The sequence below is a fragment of the Aotus nancymaae genome, unplaced genomic scaffold (assembly GCF_030222135.1).
Source record: "Aotus nancymaae isolate 86718 unplaced genomic scaffold, 86718_ANA_hifiasm-v0.15.2.pri h1tg000029l, whole genome shotgun sequence".
NCBI lineage: Eukaryota > Metazoa > Chordata > Mammalia > Primates > Aotidae > Aotus > Aotus nancymaae.
The window spans coordinates 85,252,392-85,274,305 of record NW_026988442.1 but is presented as its reverse complement, the minus strand read 5'-3'; the positions used below and the strand labels follow the sequence as shown (position 1 = coordinate 85,274,305).

Here is a 21,914-nt window from a genome sequence, read left to right as displayed (position 1 = left end):
ATAGAGCAAGACACTGTCTCTAAACAAAAAACACTGTGAATATAGTAGAGAAAAAAAGAGTATAGGCTAAAATATTTTTAAGATGCTAGATATATAAACAACAAACACAAAAATGTTAAATAATTAAGTATTAATAATTTATCAGCCAAGGAAAGAAGCTTCTCTGACAATAGCTGTACCCAGATCAATCAGTGTGCATCTCAAATGTGGCAGATGAAATATTCTAAAATATCAAATCCATTAGTCCAGTTGTTTGGGGTTCCATCTTTGGAAAGCAAGGGCCATTTCGATTTTATAAGAGGCATATATTTACTATTATTAACTGAGATCTAAGTCCTATTTAGCTCAACTATCTGGGTCAAGTAAACAATGAATCAGAAAATACAGCAAGTAACATGTTAAATATTTCAAATCAAAATTCACTGATTATATACTAAGATACATTTTCATATTTTTAAAGAATCAGGATTTGGGGTTCTGATCATATAGAGTAGCTGGCATTGGAATACTCTGTTATAAGCGTCTACAAAAACCAGACCAAACATAGACCAAATAAAACATGTATGTAACATTTACAAGCAACAGGCACCAACCAACACAGAGCTATGATCCTTAGGAGAAAAAGACAGATGAATCAAGTCCCACACTGGTTTTTTCCTTGGGGACACTTGCCAAACCATGCTGTGGAGAAACAAAGCCCAAGCAGAGAGTGGCAGTCTTGCTAGGATAAGAAAACTAAAATTAATGTTTGGGGTTGCTAAGGTTCCTGGGTTTTGGGGGTAGATTATTAGAATGGAAAAAGTCAAAGAAAAAAACGCTATAAAAAATACACAAAAAATTCCCCTATGATCCTCCTTTGCTTTGCTGGAGGTGCATACACAGATTTAGAATTTCTAGAAGAAAATGGCTGTTAACTAAACAGAGATTGCAGAGTTTGTGCAATTCTGAGATGTGGTCCAGGCTCAGAGGAGAGATAATCTTGATGAACACCTTAGTCACGTAGTTTAGACCCTAAACAAACTGTCTTAGGAGTAAGAACAAAGGTGAAACAGACTTACCTTAAAAGCCCTAAAACTAACCTCCATAAGATCAAAGTGATCTGCTGGCTATTTAACCACCTGCCATAATATAATTCACTATTATTTAGGGGGACATAATAATCCACAGTTCTAACAAATAGGGGTCCAAACCTTTCCTATACAGGGCCAGAAAGTAAATATTTTTAGGCTTGAGGACACTAAGTCTCCGTTGTACATGCTCTTTAAAAAACAAACAGAGGCTGAGTATGGTGGCTCATTCAACTTCAGCACTCTGGGAGAGTGAGGTGGGAGGACTGCTTGAGGCCAGGAGTTCAAGACCAGCTTGGGTAACACAGCAAAAACAATAACCTTTAAAAATATAAAAAACCATTCTTAGCTATCAGCCATGCAATAATAGCCAGCAGGCTGAATTTGGCCCATGGTCATAGTATGCTGTCCATTACTCTACATGTCACTCACAATGCTCAATACACAATGAAAAATTAGCAGATGTGTAAAGCAGGGGAAACTGACTGATAATCAAGAGACAAAGCAGGGCCGGGCGCGGTGGCTCAAGCCTGTAATCCCAGCACTTTGGGAGGCCGAGGCGGGTGGATCACGAGGTCAAGAGATCGAGACCATCCTGGTCAACATGGTGAAACCCCGTCTCTACTAATACAAAAAATTAGCTGGGCATGGTGGCGCGTGCCTGTAATCCCAGCTACTCAGGAGGCTGAGGCAGGAGAATTGCCTGAACCCAGGAGGCAGAGGTTGCGGTGAGCCGAGATCGCGCCATTGCACTCCAGCCTGGGCAACGAGCGAAACTCCGTCTCAAAAAAAAAAAAAAAAAAAAAAAGGAGAGACAAAGCAGTCAGTAAAGACAGACTTAGGGTGATGTAAATACTTGTGTAGATAAGAAGGCCCTCTCTTACCACTCCTATTCAACATAGCATTGGAAGCTCTGGCCAGGGCAATCAGGCAAGAGAAAGAAAAAAAACGGTATCCAAATAGGAAGAAAGGAAGTCAAACTATCCCTGTTTGCTGATGACATGATCCTATATGTAGAAAACTCTACATAGTATCAGCCCGAAAGCTTCCTAAGCTGAAATCAACTTCAGCAAAGTCTAAGGAAACAAAATCAATGTGTAAAAATCAATAGCATTCCTATGCATCAACCAGACTCAAGCCAAGAGCCAAATCAGGAATGAACTCCCATTCACAACTGCCACAATAAAATAAAATAAAATGTCTAGGAACACAATTAGGGAAGTTAAAGATGTCTGCAAGGATAACTATAAACAACTGCTCAAAGACATCAGAGAGGACACTAAAAAATGGAAAAACATTCCATGCTCACAGATAGGAAGAATCAATATTGTTAAAATGGTCATACTGCCTAAAGCAATTTACAGATTCAATGCTATTCCTATTAAACTACCATTTTTCAAAGAACAAAAGGAAACTATTTTAAAATTCATATGGAATCAAAAAAGAGCCCAAACAGCCAAGGCAATCCTAGGCAAAATAGAACAAAACTGGAGGCATCACGCTGTCTGACTTCAAGCTATACTATAGGGCTATAAAACCAAAAACAGTATGGTACTAGTACAAAAACAGACACATAAACCAATGGGACAGAATAGAGAGCCCAGAAATACTGCTACACTCCTACAACTATTGAGAAGATCAACCCCAAAACACGTAATTGTCAGATTCACAACAATTCTGAAACGAAGGAAAAAATGTTAAGTGCAGCCAGAAAGAAAGGTCGGGCACATGTATCCCAGATCTTAAACTGTGTGTCTCACACACTCACTCACACACTCACTCACACACACACACCCCCATGCAATGGGGAAAGGATTCTCTATTCATTAATAACTGGCTAGATGTATGCATAAGATTGAAACTGGACCCCTTCCTTAAGCCATATACAAAATTTAACTCAAGATGAATTAAAGACTTAAATGTAAAAGCCAGAAGCATAAAAACCCTGGAAGACAACCTAGGCAATACCATTCAGGATACAGGGATGGGCAAAGATTTCATGACATGACAAAGACACTAAAAGTAATTGCAACAAAAGCAAAAATTAACAAATGGGATCTAATTAAACTAAAGAGCTTCTGCACGGCAAAAGAACCTATCAACAGAGTAAACAAATAACCTAAAGAATGGGAGAAAATTTTTGCAAACTATACAAGTAACAAAGGTCTAATATTCAGCATCTATAAGGAACAATCATGTGAAAAAAAGTTCAACATCACTGATCATTAGAGAAATGTAAATCAAAACCACAATGAGATACCATCTAACACCAGTCAGAATGACTACTATTAAAAAGTAAAAAAATAACAGATGCTGGCAAGGTTGTGGAGAAAAAGGAATGCTTTCACAATGCTACTGGGAGTGTAAATTTCAGCCATCATGGAAGATAGCATGGTGATTCCTCAAAGACCTAAAGACAGAAATACCATTCAAGCCAGCAATCCCATTACTGGGAACATACCCAGAGCAATAGAAATCATTCTATTGTAAAGACACATGCACATGTATGTTCACTGCAGCACTGTTCACTTCAGCAAAGACATGGAACCGACCTAAATGCCCATCAGTGAGAGACTGGATAAGGAAAATGTGGTATATATATACCATGGAATACTATGCAGCCACAAAAAAGAATGAGATTACGTCCTCTGCAGGGACATGGATAGAAATGGAGGCCATTATTCTTAGCAAACTAACACAGGAACAGAAAACCAAATACTGCATGTTCTCACTTGTAAGTGGGAGCTAAATGATGAGAACACATGGACACAGAGGGGAACATCACATACTGGGGACTTTCAGAGAGTGGAGGATAGGAGGAGGGAGAGGATCAGGAAAAATAACTAATGGGTAGCAGGCTTAATACCTGAGTGATAAAATAATCTGTAGAACAAACCCCATGACACAAGTTTACCTACGTTAACAAACCTGTATTTGTACCTCTTGAACTTAAGATGAAACTTTTTAAAAAAGGAAAAATAAATACTTGTGTTAGTAGACAAAGGCTTCAAAATGACTAACATATTAAAACAATGGAAGAAAAATAGAGAAAATGAATCATGAAGTATTAAAACAAAAAAATTAGAATATAAAAATGATCATCTGAACATTCTAGAGCTTCAAAATACAATATATGAAATTCAGGAATTCATTAATAGGTTTAATAGCAGATAAGGCACAGCCAAAAAATAGAATTAGCAAACTTACAGACAGAAAAATTGCTATACTAACTGAAACAGAAAGAAATTCTGAACAACAGCACACATTAGATGGAATGCAAATGGTCTAACATATATGCAACTGGAGACCAGGGGACAGAAAAGAAAATTAGAAGCAATATCTGAATCAATAAAGGATGAGAAGTTTTCAAAATTTTAAGATATCAACCTACAGATTTAAGAAGCTCCGTAAACATTAAGCAGAATAAACACAAACACAAAAACCACATCTAGGTATACTACAAACAAACTACTAAAAATCAAAGGGAAAGAGAATCTTTACAACAGTCAGAGAATAAAGAACATATCTTGTATTTCAGGAGAAAATTAGTAAGAATCAAAAATGACTTCTTAGGAGAAACTATGAAAGCCTACTAAGTACTGGTGAAAAAAAACCTATCAGTATAAAATTCTATATAAAGCGAAAACTATCCTCCAAAATGTGAGGAGTAACTAATGACATTCTCAGACAAACTAAAAGCTGGGAGAATCTAACAGTAATAGATCCTATTTCAAGAAAGAATAAGATGTTCCTTAGGATGAAGGAAACTGATTCTAGATGGAAATATGCATATGCAAGAAATGAATAGCTTTAGAAAGAGTAGCTATATGGGTAAATATAAAAGACTGTTTAAAGTAATAATAACAATGCTCTGCTGGGTTTATAACATATATGGGTGAAAACAATAAGACATAAAAACAATAGCAAAAATAGGAGGCAAGTAAATGGATTTAAACTGTTTTTAAGAGTTTCCCATTTTGGAGGGACATGGCGGAAGAACTAATTAAAGGCATGCTTTTGAGGGTCACATTGTGCTAATTTCTAAAGTAATCACTAAATAATGTTATTAAAAGTTGAAAAAAGTAAATAAAGTTGATAAAATGGAATATATACAGTAATGAGCTGTATGATGACATTTTGGTCAATGATGGACTGCATATACAATGATGGTCCCATAGATCAGGGGTCCCCAACCCCCAGGTCACGGAACGGTACCAGTGCATGGCCTGTTATGAACTGGTCCACACAGCAGGAGGTGAACAGTAGGCGAGCGAGTGACCAAAGCTTTATCTGTATTTACAGGCACTCCCCATCACTCACGTCACTGCCTGAGTTCTGCCTCTTGTCAGATCAGCAGCAGCATTAGACTGTCATAGAAACACAAAGCCTATTGTATACTACGCGTGTGAGAGTTACACACTCTTTATGAGAATCTAATGTCTGATGATCTGAGGTAGTGGTGAGGTGGTGGTGTTGAGGCAGTAATGGTAGCACTGGGGAGTGGCTGCAAATACAGATTAACATTAGGAGAGGTTTGACTGCACAGAGACCATAATAAATCGATTGCATTCAGATTCATATCAAAACCCTATGACAGTGAGTGGCAAGTGACAAGCTTTATATTGGCAAGTGAGTTGAGATACTCCAATTGTACAGTTGCATCTGGTGGCAGGCTTTAAGTCAGAATCAGACACTTATTTTAGTCCAAACATGGCCCACCCATTTTTTTATTTACCACTTCTGTCCATGCCTCTTTTGCCTCTTCCCCGCACTGTGCACTTGTCTCAGTCACAGTTTTGGTAAGCCTACAAGCTAACCCTAGGCAAAATGAGTAAAAACCAAACATCACCGGAGAGCTTCTTTGAAAAGGGGGAAAGACCCAATGTTGAGACAGCAGAAGACTCTAAGACTGCCAACAAAAAGAAAGCTGCACCTAAAATACCGAGAGTCCTACTTAAATTGCAGGTTCATTGCAACAGGTGATTCACATTCTCCAAGTCTGCTTTGTATATGTGGCAACCCAACTAGCCAATAAAACCATGAAAGCTTCAAAACTTCTTCACTACATGGAAACCAAGCACCCTGAATTAAAAGATAAGCCTCTGGAGTTTTCCAAAAGAAAAAAAATGTGAACGCGAAGAACAGAAGCAATTATTGAAGGCCACCACTTAAAATGTATTTGCATTGACAGCAAGTAACATTCTTAGTGGCTAGCCACATTGCTAAAACCAAGAGTCTTTTAAAGAGTTGATCCTGCCTGCTGCTAAGCACGTTTGTCATGAACTTTTAGGAGAGGCTGTACTTCAAAAGGTGGCACATGTTCCTCTTTCAGCTAGCACCGTAACTAGATGAACTGACGAAATCACAGAAGATACTGAGGCACAACATTAGAGAGAATTAATGAGTCAATATGGCATCCAATCCAGGTTGACAAGTCTACTAAAGTTCGTAACAAGGCAACAATGCTACATGTGCACTTTTCTTGCCAACCACACCACAGCTGCACAGCTATTCAAGTCTCTGAACGGTCATTTTGTGTCAGTATATGCATGGATGGAGCAGCTGCCATGACTGAACAGCTTTCTGGTTTGACTACTTGGATCAAAGAGGTCACTTCTGAATGTGGCACAGTGTCATCCATAAAGAAATGCTGGCTAGCCAAAAAGTGTCACCTGAACTTAATGTTTTGCAGGATGTGATTAAAATTATCAACCATATTAAACTGCATTCCCTTAACTCATGTCTGTTCACACAGCTCTATGGCAACTTCTGAGACTGGTCTCAGCTTTCAAAAGAATTTGAGTTTTACTTCCCAACCATAAAAGACTTCTGAACTGGGAAGAAATGGATATGGGACCCATTTGTGAATAAACCAGGTGAATCAACTTTGTTCATGTTAGAAGAGAATCAACTGCTAGAGATCTCAAATGATCGTGGCCTTATAAAAGTATGTTTGAGACAACTCACATTTCCATAAATTCCAGATTAAAGTCACGGGGAAATATCCTGAGATTGCCACAAAAGCACCGAAAACTCTGCTCCCATTTCCAACATCCTATCTTTATGAAGTAGGATTTTCTGCAGTGACAGCAACCGAAATGAGATTACGGAGTAAACAGGACATAAGCAATATATTTCAGGTGTCACTGTCTCCCATAACCCCAGATGGAACCATATAGTTGCAGGAAAACAAGCTCAGGGCTCCCACTGAGTCTACATTATGGTGAGTTGTATAAATATTTCATTTTATATTACAATGTAGTAATAACAGAAATTAAATATGCAACAAATATAATGTGCTTGAATCATCCTGAAACCATCCTCCCAACCCCAAGTCCGAAGAAGAATTGTCTTCCATGAAACTGGTCCCTGGTATCAAAAAGGTTGGGGACCACTGCCACAGATTACAGATTTTTTATTTTTTTTATTCATTTTTCAGAGACAAGGTCTTGTTATGCTGTCCATGCTGAACTCAAACTCCTGGGTTCAAGCAATCCTTCCACCCTGGCCTCCTGAGTAACTGGGACTATAGGTGCCTACCACAGTGCCTGGCTAAGATTTTAATACTGTATTTTTACCATACCTTTTCTATGTTTACATATATTTAGATATACAAATACCATTATGTTATAATAGCCAGTTCGCTAACATGCTGTTCGGGTTTGTAGCCTAGAAGCAACAGGCCATATCATATATCCTAGGTGTGTAATGGGCTATACCATCTACATGTGAGTACACTCTATGATGCTCACACAATGATGAAATCAACTAATGACACATTTATCAGAATGCATTCCTGTTGTTAAGTGATGCCTGATTATACTCAGAGGGGCACAAGGGAATCCTTTTTGTTGAGAGAAATATTCAATGCCTTAATCTGGTGGTACTCCACAGGCATATACATAAAAGAATTCATTGAGTTACATAATGAAGATCTGTGTACTGCACTGTTTTGTGCATTATACATATTGCAAAAAAGAATAACATCTACATGTAATTTCCAGAGAAGGAAAACTAAGCTGAAAATTTTTCCAAATAGAATCCAACACATCTCTCAGAATTTAATGGCTGACAACTACTTTTGAATTATACTCCATAACGTATATTAGGTATTCAATAATTATTAAATAATGTACATGAATAACTACAATTTTCTGTAGGATAAAAAATATCTAATTCTTATAAAAGTAACACTTGACAATTGTTTTCTCTTTACTTTTTACAAATAATTCGCATTTTAAAATTTCTGTGTATATATATTTTTAATCAATACAGCCAGGAAAAAACTGGGTTTTGCAAGAAGTATATGTATACCAATACATGGATGAAAATGTTATATATGCATATCAAACAATTAGTAGATTGCTATTTTGTGGGATTTCAAAAATAACATGCTTCCAAGAAAACATTCTGGAACAAGAGAATGATCAATTGGATTACAAGCAATAGGGGAAAGTCAACCTTTTTAAATGTATACTGCTAGTGAGATACATAAACAGGCACTTCACCAACATTTTAGTTTAATGCTAAGCATCCTAATGTCAGGTAGATATTATTCTTTCTTAACAAAGGAAGAATATGAAACACAGACAAGAACAACTTGTGTACAGTCACAGAGTTAGTCTTCAAAATAAAGATGTATAAAATCATCATTGGATAACTGCCCAATAATCTTTCAACAGATTATTTACTTCATAGAAGTAAATGTCATTTTCAATAACAGACTTATGCATGACAAATATGATATGAGATCCAAGAACTATATGCTTGATGAAACCACAACAGGATGAAATAATAAAACAAAAAATATGGTCACCTTAATTGTGCTCAACTATAAGTTTGATTGATAAAAGAATTTTCTAGTGCTTAATATGATTACAGCCTAGGGAAAAAGGCATTTCAAATAGATAAAAGCTTTAAAAATCTTTCATACACTATAATGCTGGATTTTTCATATACTATAAAAGCTGGCAAAATTATCATGTCTTTTAATACTAAAGACAACCAATTCCATTTTAACAGCTGATTTTATTTTTAAAAGTTTGATATTTAATACATTCTTCTTCAAGGTAGGCACTGTTGACAATCAACTCGAGAGATGTCAAGGTTAAAAATGAGGAAGGCTGAACATAAACGTTTGCTTAAGGCACACTAAAATAACAGTGTAGATATAGTTAGTAATGAAAGAAAAGACTACACTATGAAAATTTTAGAAAATGAAAAGCAACTTAAGTGGTCATCAACTTAAGTGACAGAAAAAAAGCTGAACAAAAGCTAACAGTGTGAGAAAGGCCTAGAAGCAAGTTCATTTACCCCACACACTCTAGAAATAAGGGTACAAATTATCTTTTAAAGAGCAAAGGCAGGGAAGACTGAAAAAATACTATTTGAGAGTCTAAAAGTAACAGCCCCTACATGACTTCTCTCACTTCCCCTCCCCTACAGCCAATCACTATGAGAACTGGAGCTTTACTATCTGAAGAAAATGAAGGACTCTGTAATCAGGAGCATCATGTACAGTTGATTAATTTATACTGTATCGATTGTACAGGCAGATTGTACTGCCTGTATTGTATAGACAGAGCCTGTATAATATGAAAAAGTCTACATAGTGAATAGGTAAGTCCTCTCCAATTCCTTCCTCTCACTCAGCTCTAAGAAGACTGGCAGTGAGGCTCTACAAACTCAAGACCTATGGAACTATATGGTTTTGAAAATTGTGTAAATGAATAAGCCGATTATGTGTACATACATACACTTATAAAACATACATAAATCAAATTTAAAAGATAGATGTGTGTGTGTGTGTCATATATATATACACACATACTTTTTTTTAAAGTATGGCACACCTGGATAAATAATTTAAATAACCAACACAAAGAGCAAATAGTAAAAATTAAACCTGTCTTTCATCATCTCTTACTCCTTAAATATGGTAGCTAGCCCTTGATAAACAAAGGAGACAGTTCTGGAATGAAACTTCTGGGTATCTATGAAAGTAGGAAAATGGGTATGGTAAGTGATGAGGAAGAGGCAAACTGGACATCTCCACTAGGATGTCATATTGGCAGACTGTATTTTCCCAGTAAGTCTACAGCAACATTTCTTATCCCACATGATGATCCTCCACTTTTTATCAAGATGCAGTCTATTTCCCTTCCCGTAACTCTGTGACAGCCTTGACAAACAGAACATGGAAAAAATAACATTATATGACTTCCAAGGCCAGACTGGAAAGGCAATATGGCTAGTCTGGCTCTCTCTCTAAAGATGCTCACCCTTAGAAACCAGCCACTGTGCTATGAAGAAGTTCAGGACATAAAGAGGTCATATATAGGTGCCTCAGCCTCAGCTTTCAGGTAACAACCATGTGAGTGAATAAGCCTTCAAATGATTCTAGCTTCCAGCCTTTGTCTTCCAGCTGAGGCCTGACACATAATGGAGCAAAATTAAGCCTTTTTTGTGTGTGTGTGTGAATCTCTGACTCATAAAATCCCTGAGGACAATACATGGTTATTTTATGCCACTAAGTTTTAGGGTAATTTTTTATGCATTCACAGTAACTAAAATAGGCTGGTTCTTCCAGCCCTTCCTTATTCATCATACAGGATAATGTTAATCAGCTGCACCAAAGTAAGAGTCAAGTCAAAAATTAGGGGGAAAAAAATCCTCATAGACTAAAGAAATCAATCCATGTAGTACGGACACTATACATTTTAAAGTATTTAATGAAAATACATTTAGTGAGTTGAGTTGACAATGAATTCATTGCATGAGAGGGACAATACACTCCACAGGTTGGCTATAATAAATAAATGATTATACCAAAGCCACAGTGAAAATAGGACTTGACACTGAAACAATGCAAGCCGACACAAACTTAGTGATAACAGGCTTATCACTGCTATGTCCACGCAGAGTAAAAACAAGATCTAGTGAAGTTATATCAACTCCTTCATTATATCAATTTCCCTCAGAAAATACGGAAACAGCTTTGATGAGATAACTACCAGATGGAAAAAAACAGGCTTTGGCAACATGAATATTTCACCTGTGGTGCAAAAATCTTTCACAAAAAGCAATGACTCCAATGGTTGACTTTACAAATCAATGATTGGTACCCTCCAAAGGAAACTGACTAGTTCTCCTTCTTGGTGAACAGAGAAATGCTGGTGAACCTGGCAGCTGCGCACAAAGGATTTCTGAGACTTAAGGGTACTAAGCGGACACAAGAAAACGAACACCAGAGCTCTCAAATACCCAATTAGTTTGCAGGCTACCACATACCGCTCCACAGGTTGTAAAGAACGTAACTAGAGATTTATTCACATAGATTAAAAGATAAATAATCTACCCAAAAGTACAAAGCAACTCTTTTCGTTTGAATGGCTTGGGTTCAAATACCCAGAGGAATAAATATACTACATATCCAACAATTTTTCATAAATATTGTTCCTCTTAAGTTTTTTGATGACCTGAGATAATGGTAGCTAGCACCACAGAATGGTAAACTTACTTATCATTCTAGGTAATATATCCAGCTCTACTGAAACTGCCAGCTAAATATATGTAATATATATTTTTAAAATATAAGCATATAAAAATATGTCTTTCTAAAAGATTAACTAGACAGCACATTGATTACTACATTGAAAAATACAGCATACTACTGTCAACTAAAGTGCTCCACAGAAAATTATGTTAGCTGGGAAAGATATCAAACCTTTTTACAATATTTTGAAACACATTCAAAACTATAGTTAAAATGAAAACTAAATATTAGCTAGATTTAAGCTAAGACGAAAGTTATTAATTTTATGTCTTTTCCAAAAAAGAATTCTAATACGTGAATAATAGGAAAAAAAGGCTTATGTTCTTATATCAACTACCTCTTATTTGAAAGTTTCTATTAAGTAGACATTTGTATGAAGTAGAATTCTCTCCATTTTATATTATCTCTGTCTGGCAACCTACATTCCACCTATGTATTAACAGATAACAGAATACAAAAGAAATCAAAAGTTTAGCTTTTTAGAAAAGCATACTGAATCTGTTGGGTATTTCAGATAATCTTGAAGGTATTTTCAATGATAATGATGCAACATTCACTCCTCTGTAGCCCCTTTTTCAATGAGAAATAGCTTGGAATTTGAGATAAATTCATAATCCTACTATACAATAGTACACAGAAAATTTTAAGCTTACACTGGTAAATAAGAAAGATTCATATTTTATATTACTTAAAGATTTCAAAGTATAGAAATACCCAAGTAGAACAGCAGAAAACATCCTGGAGAATTTGGAAATACCAAAACAACCTGAAGAATAAGCAACTCCAGTTTGAATACAGACTGCATGTATTATTATTTTCGTAATGTTAAATTTAGGGATGTGATAATGGTACTGTGGTAATTATGAGATTCTTAGGATGCTAAAGTACTTACTTTCAAAAGGTACGGGGGGGAAAAAACATCATGTAGAGAGAAAGAAACATAAACCAAACGTGCTAAATGTTAACACTGGGTCAATCTAGGTAAAGGGTATATGAGTATTCATTATAATATTATTTTACCTTTTCTATAGGTTGAAGATTTTTTAAATAAAAAGGGAGAATACATTTTTATATGTATCAAGATATGTACAAGAATCTTCATAGCAGTGTTATTTGGTAAAAGCCCAAAGTGGAAACAAATCCAAATATACACCAACAAACTGGACAAGTAAATAGTAAGTGAAAGGATAAGTAAACTGTAGTATACTCATACAAAAGGGTACTGCAGAGCACTAAAAGTGAGCTAACTACTGTTAACACACCACATGGGTAAAACTCACAAATAACAATGAGCAAAGCCAGACACAAACAGGATGAAAAAATATTTGTTAAATAAATATTTCAGATGATAGATAAGATCTGGGCCGTCATTTATCTTTGTTTAGCAGAAATTTTGCTCACAGACAGTACAAGTAAAATTACCATGAAAATGTATAAATTATTTAGAAGAACCAATTTTTTTCAGGCACCCTCAAGCACACTTATGAAAACCACACACATACTATGGATCTGCTCTACTAATCATAATGTACACTGTAGGTTTCTCAACAATGTCCAGTGAACAACACTTTTTAAAAAGACCTAGTTTGAAGGAGAGCATGTACCTAATATAATCCTGTACCAAAAGACTTTCTTATTTGGACAAGACTTTCTTATTTGTACAAGACTTTTCAAACTGTACCAAAATTTAATAATCCTACAGTTTACACACATATCTAAATTCAGACTTATAACCAGAGATTATTTTTTAAAAGACACAAAATACTTACATTGACTTTGAAAGCTTGTACAGTGTTATCCAGAAGAATGATGTTGCAAACCACTTCTGTATGCTGTCTGTCTCGGGCCAACTCTGATGCTCGTACATTGTAGGTTCTGCCAGCAGGCAATCGGAAACGAGAGGTCATTACTGTCCACGCGAGGTCTAAGTGGAAAAAAAAATTTACTAAATGAAAGGTTGGTAGAAGATACAACGTAGTTTTAAAGGCAAAGTTATTATATATTTTTCAATTAAAACTTAGGTGGAAAAGAGTTATAAAGTTTGAAACGCCAGAATAAGAATTGTAGGTATAATTTAGATATACATACTTCATCATCAAACTAAAGTTACCACCTGCTTTGAAGAAGAGCCTTTTTTTTGAACTGCTCCATTCAGAAGATTTAATACATAAAATTTTTGAGGAAATCATATTCCAATTCCAAATATGTAAACTTTGGAGTAGCCAAAAGGGGCGGGAGGATTATGCTACCTCAGTAAGTTGGGTATTACTCACTGATGCAAGTATTTTAAAACACTGTAGAATGACAGCAGGAGGAAAAATTGAATATTGGCAGGCCTTTCCCTTTTTTAAAAAACTTAAGGTGTTGGGGAAACACAGAAGTTTAAAAAACAAAACAAAACAATACCTTCCATTTTAACCATCCTCAAAATTCAACCTAATAGTATTATTACTATTCCAAAGAAAACAAAAACAAAATAGAAAAGGCAAGCAATCTTCACTTCTGAATTTTTAACCTAAGAGGTAAAAAATAGATGGCCTATAAAAGAACAGAAATCACAGTGATATGAGCAATACTAGATGTTTAAAGACAATGCATCTGTAGGTTCAAAGTTCTGAAAGCAAATTATTGAAACACTGATTACACCTAGAAAATTAACATTCATGTAAGAGAAAAATAAACTCTAAAACATCCAAACATTTAAGGATTCGAACTTTAAAACACATAAAACTTCTGCCTTAAAGACAATTAGGTAAAGGAAATACACTAAACTGGAATAAAGACTAGTATTTAGGACATTGAATATGAGTAAGCAATAAGTAATAAGCAGTATGAACAATGAGTAAGCAAAATATAATAAAAAATAGTATTTCAAATCAGTGGTAATAATTGAAGCAGATTTCTTATAGATTATTCATTTCAAAAGATTAAAGCTCAAAGTAAAAGCCAATCTTATATAAATATAAAAATAAAATAGGGGAAAAAAGTCTTAGTAGGTTGACAAGCGGCACTAGTCAAGTAAAATTCCACAATTAAAAGACAGTGATTGGGCTGGGTGAGGTGGCTCATACTTATACTCCCAACAATTTAGGAGGTGGGAGGATTGCTTCAGCACAGGAGTTTGAGACCGGCCTAGATAACACAGGGAGGCCCTATTTCTACAAAAAAATAATGTTTTAAAAATTAGCTGGACATGGCGGCATGCACCTGTAGTCCTAGCTACTCAGAAGGCTGAGATGGGAGGATCCCCCTGAGCCCAGGACTTTGAGGTAAGAGTTAGCTATGATCATGCCACTGTACCCCAGCGTCAGAGACAGAGAGAAACCCTGTCTCTAAGAAACTAAAAAGACAGTGATTGGCGAAGTGGGGGTGGGGTACATGGACGAGCTGTAATGCTGTCTCCCAGAAACTCTCCTCACATATAGGAATACAGGCAAGTGGAAAGTACAAAAATGGAAAGAGATATATCATGGAAACATTAATCAACAGAAAGAGGAGTAACTATATTAATATCAGATAAAGTAGACTTGAGAACAAATAAAATTCACAAGAACAGGTAAGGCAAAATTACATCATGATAAAATGGTCAAGCCAACAAGACATTACCAATCCTAAATGTGGATGTACCACCCAACAGAGCTGCAAAAATAAATGAAACAAAAACTGTAGAACTGAAATAAAGGAAGATAAATCCCACAATTATAGGAGAGCTCAACTCCCCTTTCTCAATAATTGATATAACTAGATAAATTAGCAAGAATATAAGAGAACTTAACAACCAATAGGATCTAATAATGAATATTTATCGAATATTCTTGCAAAGACAACAGAATACACATTATTTTTAAACATCTACTGAACATTTCAAGAGAGACCAAAAAACAAATCTAAATATTTAAATAATTGAAATTATGCAAAATATATTATCCAAGAACAATGATATTAAACTAGAAATCAACAACAGAAAGTTAACAGAAAAATCTCTAGACATGTAGAAACTAAACAAGAGTCTACGTAATCCATTAGACAAAGGTAATCTTAAGGGAAATCAAGATACACCGATTGAATAAAAATGAAAACACGACATATCAAAATTTGTGAGATACGATTAAAGCAGTGCTGACAGAAATCTACAGCAGTATATGCATACAACAGGAAACAGGAAATGTCTCAAATCAGTAATCTAACCTCCCTCCTCAAGAACCTAGACAAAGAGCCAAATGAACTCATAGCAAACAGAAGGAAGGAAATAACAAAGAACAGAAATCAATGAAATTAAAGACAATAAAAATAGAGAAAACCTATAGGGGGAAAAAAGCTAGTTCTTTAAAGGATCAATAAACATAATAAAACTCTAGCAAGTCTAACAAAGAGATAGAAAACACAACTTGCTAACCTTAGGAATGAAACAGAGGATAATACACAGACTTTGCATACATTGAAATGGTAACACTACAAGCAACTTATACATAAATTTGACATAAAATGGACCAATTCCATGAAAGGCACAAACTGCCAAAATTCAGCCAATATGAAACAGATAATTTAAACAGCCCAATAATTATTTTAAAAATTGAATTCATAATTCTGAAACTCCCCCAAAAGAATATTCAGACACAGAGGGTTTCCCGGGAAAATCTACCTAACATTTAAAGAAAAATTAACACAATTTCTAGATGATCTCTTCCAGAAAGTAGGATAGAAAATGAACTTCTCAAATCATTCTATGCAGCCAATTTTATCACGATGGAAAAAGCAGACAAAAACATAAAGACAGAAAACTATAAACCAATATTCCTCATGAATACAGACACAAAAATCCTTAACAAAATACAAGAAACCAGAATTTGGCAATATGTAAAAAGAATTACATACCGTGTACCAAGGGGGATTTTACTTCAAAGATGCAACAAGATTCACCCAATAATTTAACAATCAATCAATTTAATCCATCTTATTAACAGACTAAGGAAGAAAAATCATATGATCTTTTCAATCAGTGTAGAAAAGCATTTGACAAAATTCACCACCCATTCATGATAAAAATTCTTAGAAAACTAGAAATAAAGGGATCTTCTTCAACATAATAAAGAGCATCTAAAAAAAAAATCTACAGCTAACATCATACTTAATGGGTAAAGCCTGAATGTTTTCCCTTCTCATCAGGAATAAGGCAAGGAAGGATACCTGCTCCAACCACTCATATGCAAGATAATGCTGGAAGTCCTAGCCTATGATGTGAGGTTAAAAAAAGGAGGAAAGAAACAAAGAAAGAAAAAAAAAACAGAAAAAGCATACAGAAATAAACAAAACTGGCCCTATTTGCAGATGACATAATGTCTACATAGAAAATCCCAAGGAATCTACAAAAGCACTCCTAGAACTAGTAAGTTCAGCAAGGTCCACCAATGCATCAATATAAAAAAATCAATTGTATTTGCATATGCTAGGAATAAATATGAGGAGTCAAATTTAAAATACTGTGTCACTTGCAACTGCTAAACTTAAAAACAAAATACTTAGGTATAAATCTAACACACACAGAACTTCTATGCTAAAAATGACAAAATACTGATAAAAAAATCAAAGAAAATCTAAATAAATGAATAGACATAACTATGTTCATGGATTGAAACACTAAAACTAGTAAACATGTCAATTCTCTCCAAACAGGCATACATGTTTAATGTAATTTCTATCAAAATCTATCAAAATCCCAGTACTTTTTTGGTAGATAATTTTAGATAATTTTATTCTAAAATTAACATGGAAGGCCAGGCACAGTGGCTCATGCCTGTAATCCCAGCACTTTGGGAGGCCTAGGCAGGCAGATCACTTGGGGCTAGGAGTTCTAGACCAACCTGGCCACCTTGGCGAAACCTCATCTACTAAAAATACAAAAATTAGCCAGGCATGGTGGTGCACATCTGTAATCTCAGCTAATAGGGAGGCTGAGGCAGGAGAATCACTTGAACCTGGGAGGTGGAGAATGCAGTGAGCCAAGATCGTGCCACTGTACTCCAGCTTGGGTGACAGAGCAAGACTCTATCTCAAATTTTAAAAATAATAAATTAATACTGAAAGACAAAGGAATCATTGTAGCAAAAACAATTTTGTAAAGACTAAAGTGGGAGTAACTGTACTGCCACTCCCAAAGAAAAATAAACTGGGAATCCCTCTCCCAGATTTTATGATTATGTACCTACAGTTATCAAGACTGTGTGGTAATAACAGAAGAAGGGACACCGAGATCAATGGAAGAAAACAAGAGTTACCACACAAGTACAGCCAACTGATTTTTAACAAAGGTACAAAAACAATTCAACAGAGAAAGGATGGCCTTTTAAACAAACAGTGCTGGACCAGTCAGAAATCCACAAACAAAAATGAAAAATGAACCTCAAATTAAACCTCACGCCTTATGCAAAAAAACTATTGCCTGACTCAGATTTAAATGTAAAGCCTAAACTGTAACTTTTAGAAGAAAACAATACAAAAAAATCTTAGGGACCTAGGTTTGGTGAAGTGTTCTTAGATATGACATCAAAAGCATGATTCATAAAACCAAAAAAAAAAAAAAATACAAATTGGATATTTCATCAAAATTTAAAACTTACAGACTATAAAAAAAGAATCTGTAAAACATTTATCTGACAATGGACTAGCACTCAGAACATGTAATAAACTCTCAAAACTCAACAGTTAAAAAAAATCAAATAATTCAATTATAAAATGGGCAAAAAACATAAAAAGACATTTTATCAAACAGGATATTCAGATGGTCATTAAGCACATGAAAGGACGTTCAATATAAGCCATTTGGGAAATGTAAATTAAGATCATTATGAGATTCAATGATATACCTATTTAACAGCCAAAATAAAAAATAGTGGCATTTTGGTAAAGATGCTGAGAAACTGGATCTCTAACAAAATCCTGAAACAAATATATACAATTCAAATATCCTACTGCAAGTGGGAGGTAGAGGAATGTTAAAAATAATGATTGCATCCTCTTAGAATTGAAAGAACATATGAGAACAAAAGCTCTTTAAAGCAATCTGGAGGAATGAAGTCATTATGCACTTTTCCTTTAATAAGGTATTATCTCCCTTTCTCACAAAAAGAATATCATATTGACTCATAAATTTTTGTTCTATTGTAACTTCTATATGTAAATTAAGAAAATGAAGAAAAATGTGTATAAAATTACTTTCATAATGGTCAAAGAACAAATTTTTATTTTGCAAACTAGATCACTGGAGAAGCCTAAAGTTTTCTGAATGGCATTTTTCTTGACCGGAAAATAATTACATTAAAAGCATGATCAACTCCTGATTTTATGAAGTGAAGAGACAGGAAAAGAAAACCAGCACCTGAAGCTAACCTACCGACTTAGCTTTAACCTCTTTTCCTTCTTTTCAGTTTTCTGTGTTTCCTGGGGCAATGTTTTGGAATTACAAACCCCACTATATTCTCTCACTTCCAAGAAGAGTGAATTCTGGGGTGAAAAAAGTGCCTAAATTAGGCAAACTTCTTAGAAACGTGAGAATCTGTAAGTTCAATTATTTCAAATTTGCTGAGAGAGGTAGCAGACTTACAGCGGATACAAAGGTAATTCTTCATACTCCCAACCTAAAGTATAATAACCAAATTACATGTCTATTATTTCCCTTTTAAATGGCCAACTTTAAAATGAAAAATTTGCCGTTACTCATATGTCTTATTTCTAAGAATTCTTAACAAGGCTTATCATTAATTGAAGTGTTTTCTTTTTAAATGTTCTACTAATTTGCTTGATAACTTTGGATCTGATAGTTTTTCAATACTAATACTAAAATATTTCCAATACTAAGAAGCAGTCATCATTGAAATAATCACTGTTTATTACTTTTCTGCATTTCACTTACGGAGATTAAAAAATAGCTGAGACAAAAATTAGAATCAGTAGTTTGAACTTTGCTACTACAATCTCATCCTAGTTTCCAATTATCAGAAGCTGAAAAATAACATTCAAATGTTCCTAACAACTTCACCTGCCATAACGACTATGAAAGGTGACTGTATAGAGCTACATTTTGGTTATCTCCTGGGTGTTATAAGGTTTATTACTGGATCAGAGAGAAGCCAAGGAGAAGCCATCAAACAATACATCCAATAAAGCATTCGTTAACTATCAACAGTATCTTTTCCACCCTTCACGTCCTGACAACCAGCACTCCTCCCAACCTGCTTTTCTGTCTCATACTCCACTAGCTATGGCTGTGAATTAATTAGTCTAACATCATAAGCTAATTCTTTGAAAATGAATAAACAGTAGTTAATAAAACAGTATCTCTGGAGAACCTACCTGAATACAGTATAATCTATCCAAATAAATATAGACCTAAAGATTACGTGAGTTGTCTAATCAGCTCTTGATTTCTCCATTAAATTAACAAAATATTTTTAGTTACCAAGACACCAAATATATTCCCACTTCTTGCCACATTTACTTTTTATTTCACAATGCAATAATTCATAATTTCTGGAGAATTCACTACTTGAAAATTCTCTTTGGGAAAGAATATGCTAAATCTTCATGTTTTAGAAGGGGAAAGAATGTCAAATAAAATTATCTATCACATCTTTCTTTTTCCATTTGAAAGGTGTTGCAGCTGGCTAGGCCCAGTGGTTCATGCCTGTAGAGGCCAAGGCGGTTGGATCACCTGAGGTCAGGAGTTCAAGACCAGCCTGACCAACATGGTGAAACCCTGTCTCTACTGAAAACACAAAAATTAGCCAGGTGTGGTGGCGGGTGCCTGTAATCCCAGCTACTCAGGAGGCTGAGGCAGGAGAATCGTTTGAACCTGGAAGGTGGATGTTGCAGTGAGCTGAGATCACACCATTGCACTACAGCCTGGGAGACAAGTACAAAACTCTGTCTCAAAAAAAAAAAAAAAAAGGTGTTGCAGTAAAATTGATATATATGTATAAACAGCTGCTGACAGTAGGAAACGGCCCATTTCTTTTTTAAAAAAAGATTATAAATTGTAATCTATAAAAATGTTCATTCCTTTAAATATATTTAATGTACCTATACAATTGTAAATATTCTAAAAGCTTGAAAATCAAGATAAATCTACTTTTTATATTCAAAAAGGATGTAAAAAGTTATATACATTATGTTGAGTGAAAAGAGATGAACATACATGATGATGTTCAAACTATAAAAGATGTGGACAAATACAGAAAAAGAAGCACTTAGGCAAATGCACACTGGTGAATTAAAATTTTGCAACACAATTTTTTCATATTTAAAATTCCATTAGTGTTAATATGATCTCTTTTGTTTAATAAAAATATGCATGTTGTTTCTGACCTTCTTTTAACTTCAAAGGTCAAATGGTAAAAACTTAGTTTATTTTTTCTATTACCATAAATACAGATTAAAGAGTTTAGGCCACAAAAGACAAATGACATGACCATATACAGCAGCAGCAAGAAAGCACAACAAAGATGGACTAAAAGTGGCAGAGAGTGGAGGAAAGGGATCAGCTGGATCTTCTTGATCTGATAAAGGACATCTGTGAGAAACATATTTAACATCACATTTAATGGCAAAAAAACTGAACACTTTTCATCTAATAACAGGAACAAAACAAAGATGTCCATCCGCTTTTATCACTTCTAAAACAATTCTGAAAAAGGACACAGTAGGGGACTAAATCTACCTGATTTCAAGACGTATTATAAAGCTAGCAAAACCAAGACACTGTCATACAAGCATGAAGATAAGACAAACAGATTAATGGAACCAAACAGTCCAGAATAATACCCTCACATATATATGGACAACGTAATTTTGACAAAGGTAAAAAGGGAATTCAGTGGAGAGTGGGTAATCTTTTCTTCAACACTCTTTTGACTTCATCAAAATTAAACTATTGCTGTTCAAAAGACACTGTTGAGAGAATGAAAAGACAAGCCAGAGACTGCAAAAAAAAAATTGAAAAAGCATCTCAAAACAAAATAAAATGAAAACATCCCAATTAAAAAAACAGGCAAAAGATCTAAACAGATACTTCACCAAAGAAGATATATGGATGTCAAATAACCATACAAAAAGATGCTCAACATCGTGAGACATGAGGCTCAGGCAAATTAAAACCATGAGCTATCACTACATACCTATCAGAAGGGCAAAACACACACACACACACACGCACACGCACACACACACACAAAAAAAACAGTGACGATACCAAATGCTAGGAATGATCTACAGAAAATACATCTCTCATTCATCACTGG

General features: G+C 35.0%; 1 protein-coding gene across 2 annotated transcripts in view; it reads right to left on the bottom strand.

Moving 5' to 3' along the window:
- PTPN4 (protein tyrosine phosphatase non-receptor type 4) overlaps nucleotides 1–21,914 on the bottom strand; it is a 220,490-nt gene that overhangs the window by 170,387 nt on the left and 28,189 nt on the right. For both annotated transcript variants that reach the window (XM_064382839.1, XM_012468378.2), the window contains one exon: nucleotides 13,392–13,546. In XM_064382839.1, the coding sequence (XP_064238909.1) occupies nucleotides 13,392–13,529 (138 nt within the window). In that variant the 5' untranslated portion in view covers nucleotides 13,530–13,546. Of the gene's footprint in view, nucleotides 1–13,391; nucleotides 13,547–21,914 lie in introns of those variants that run through there.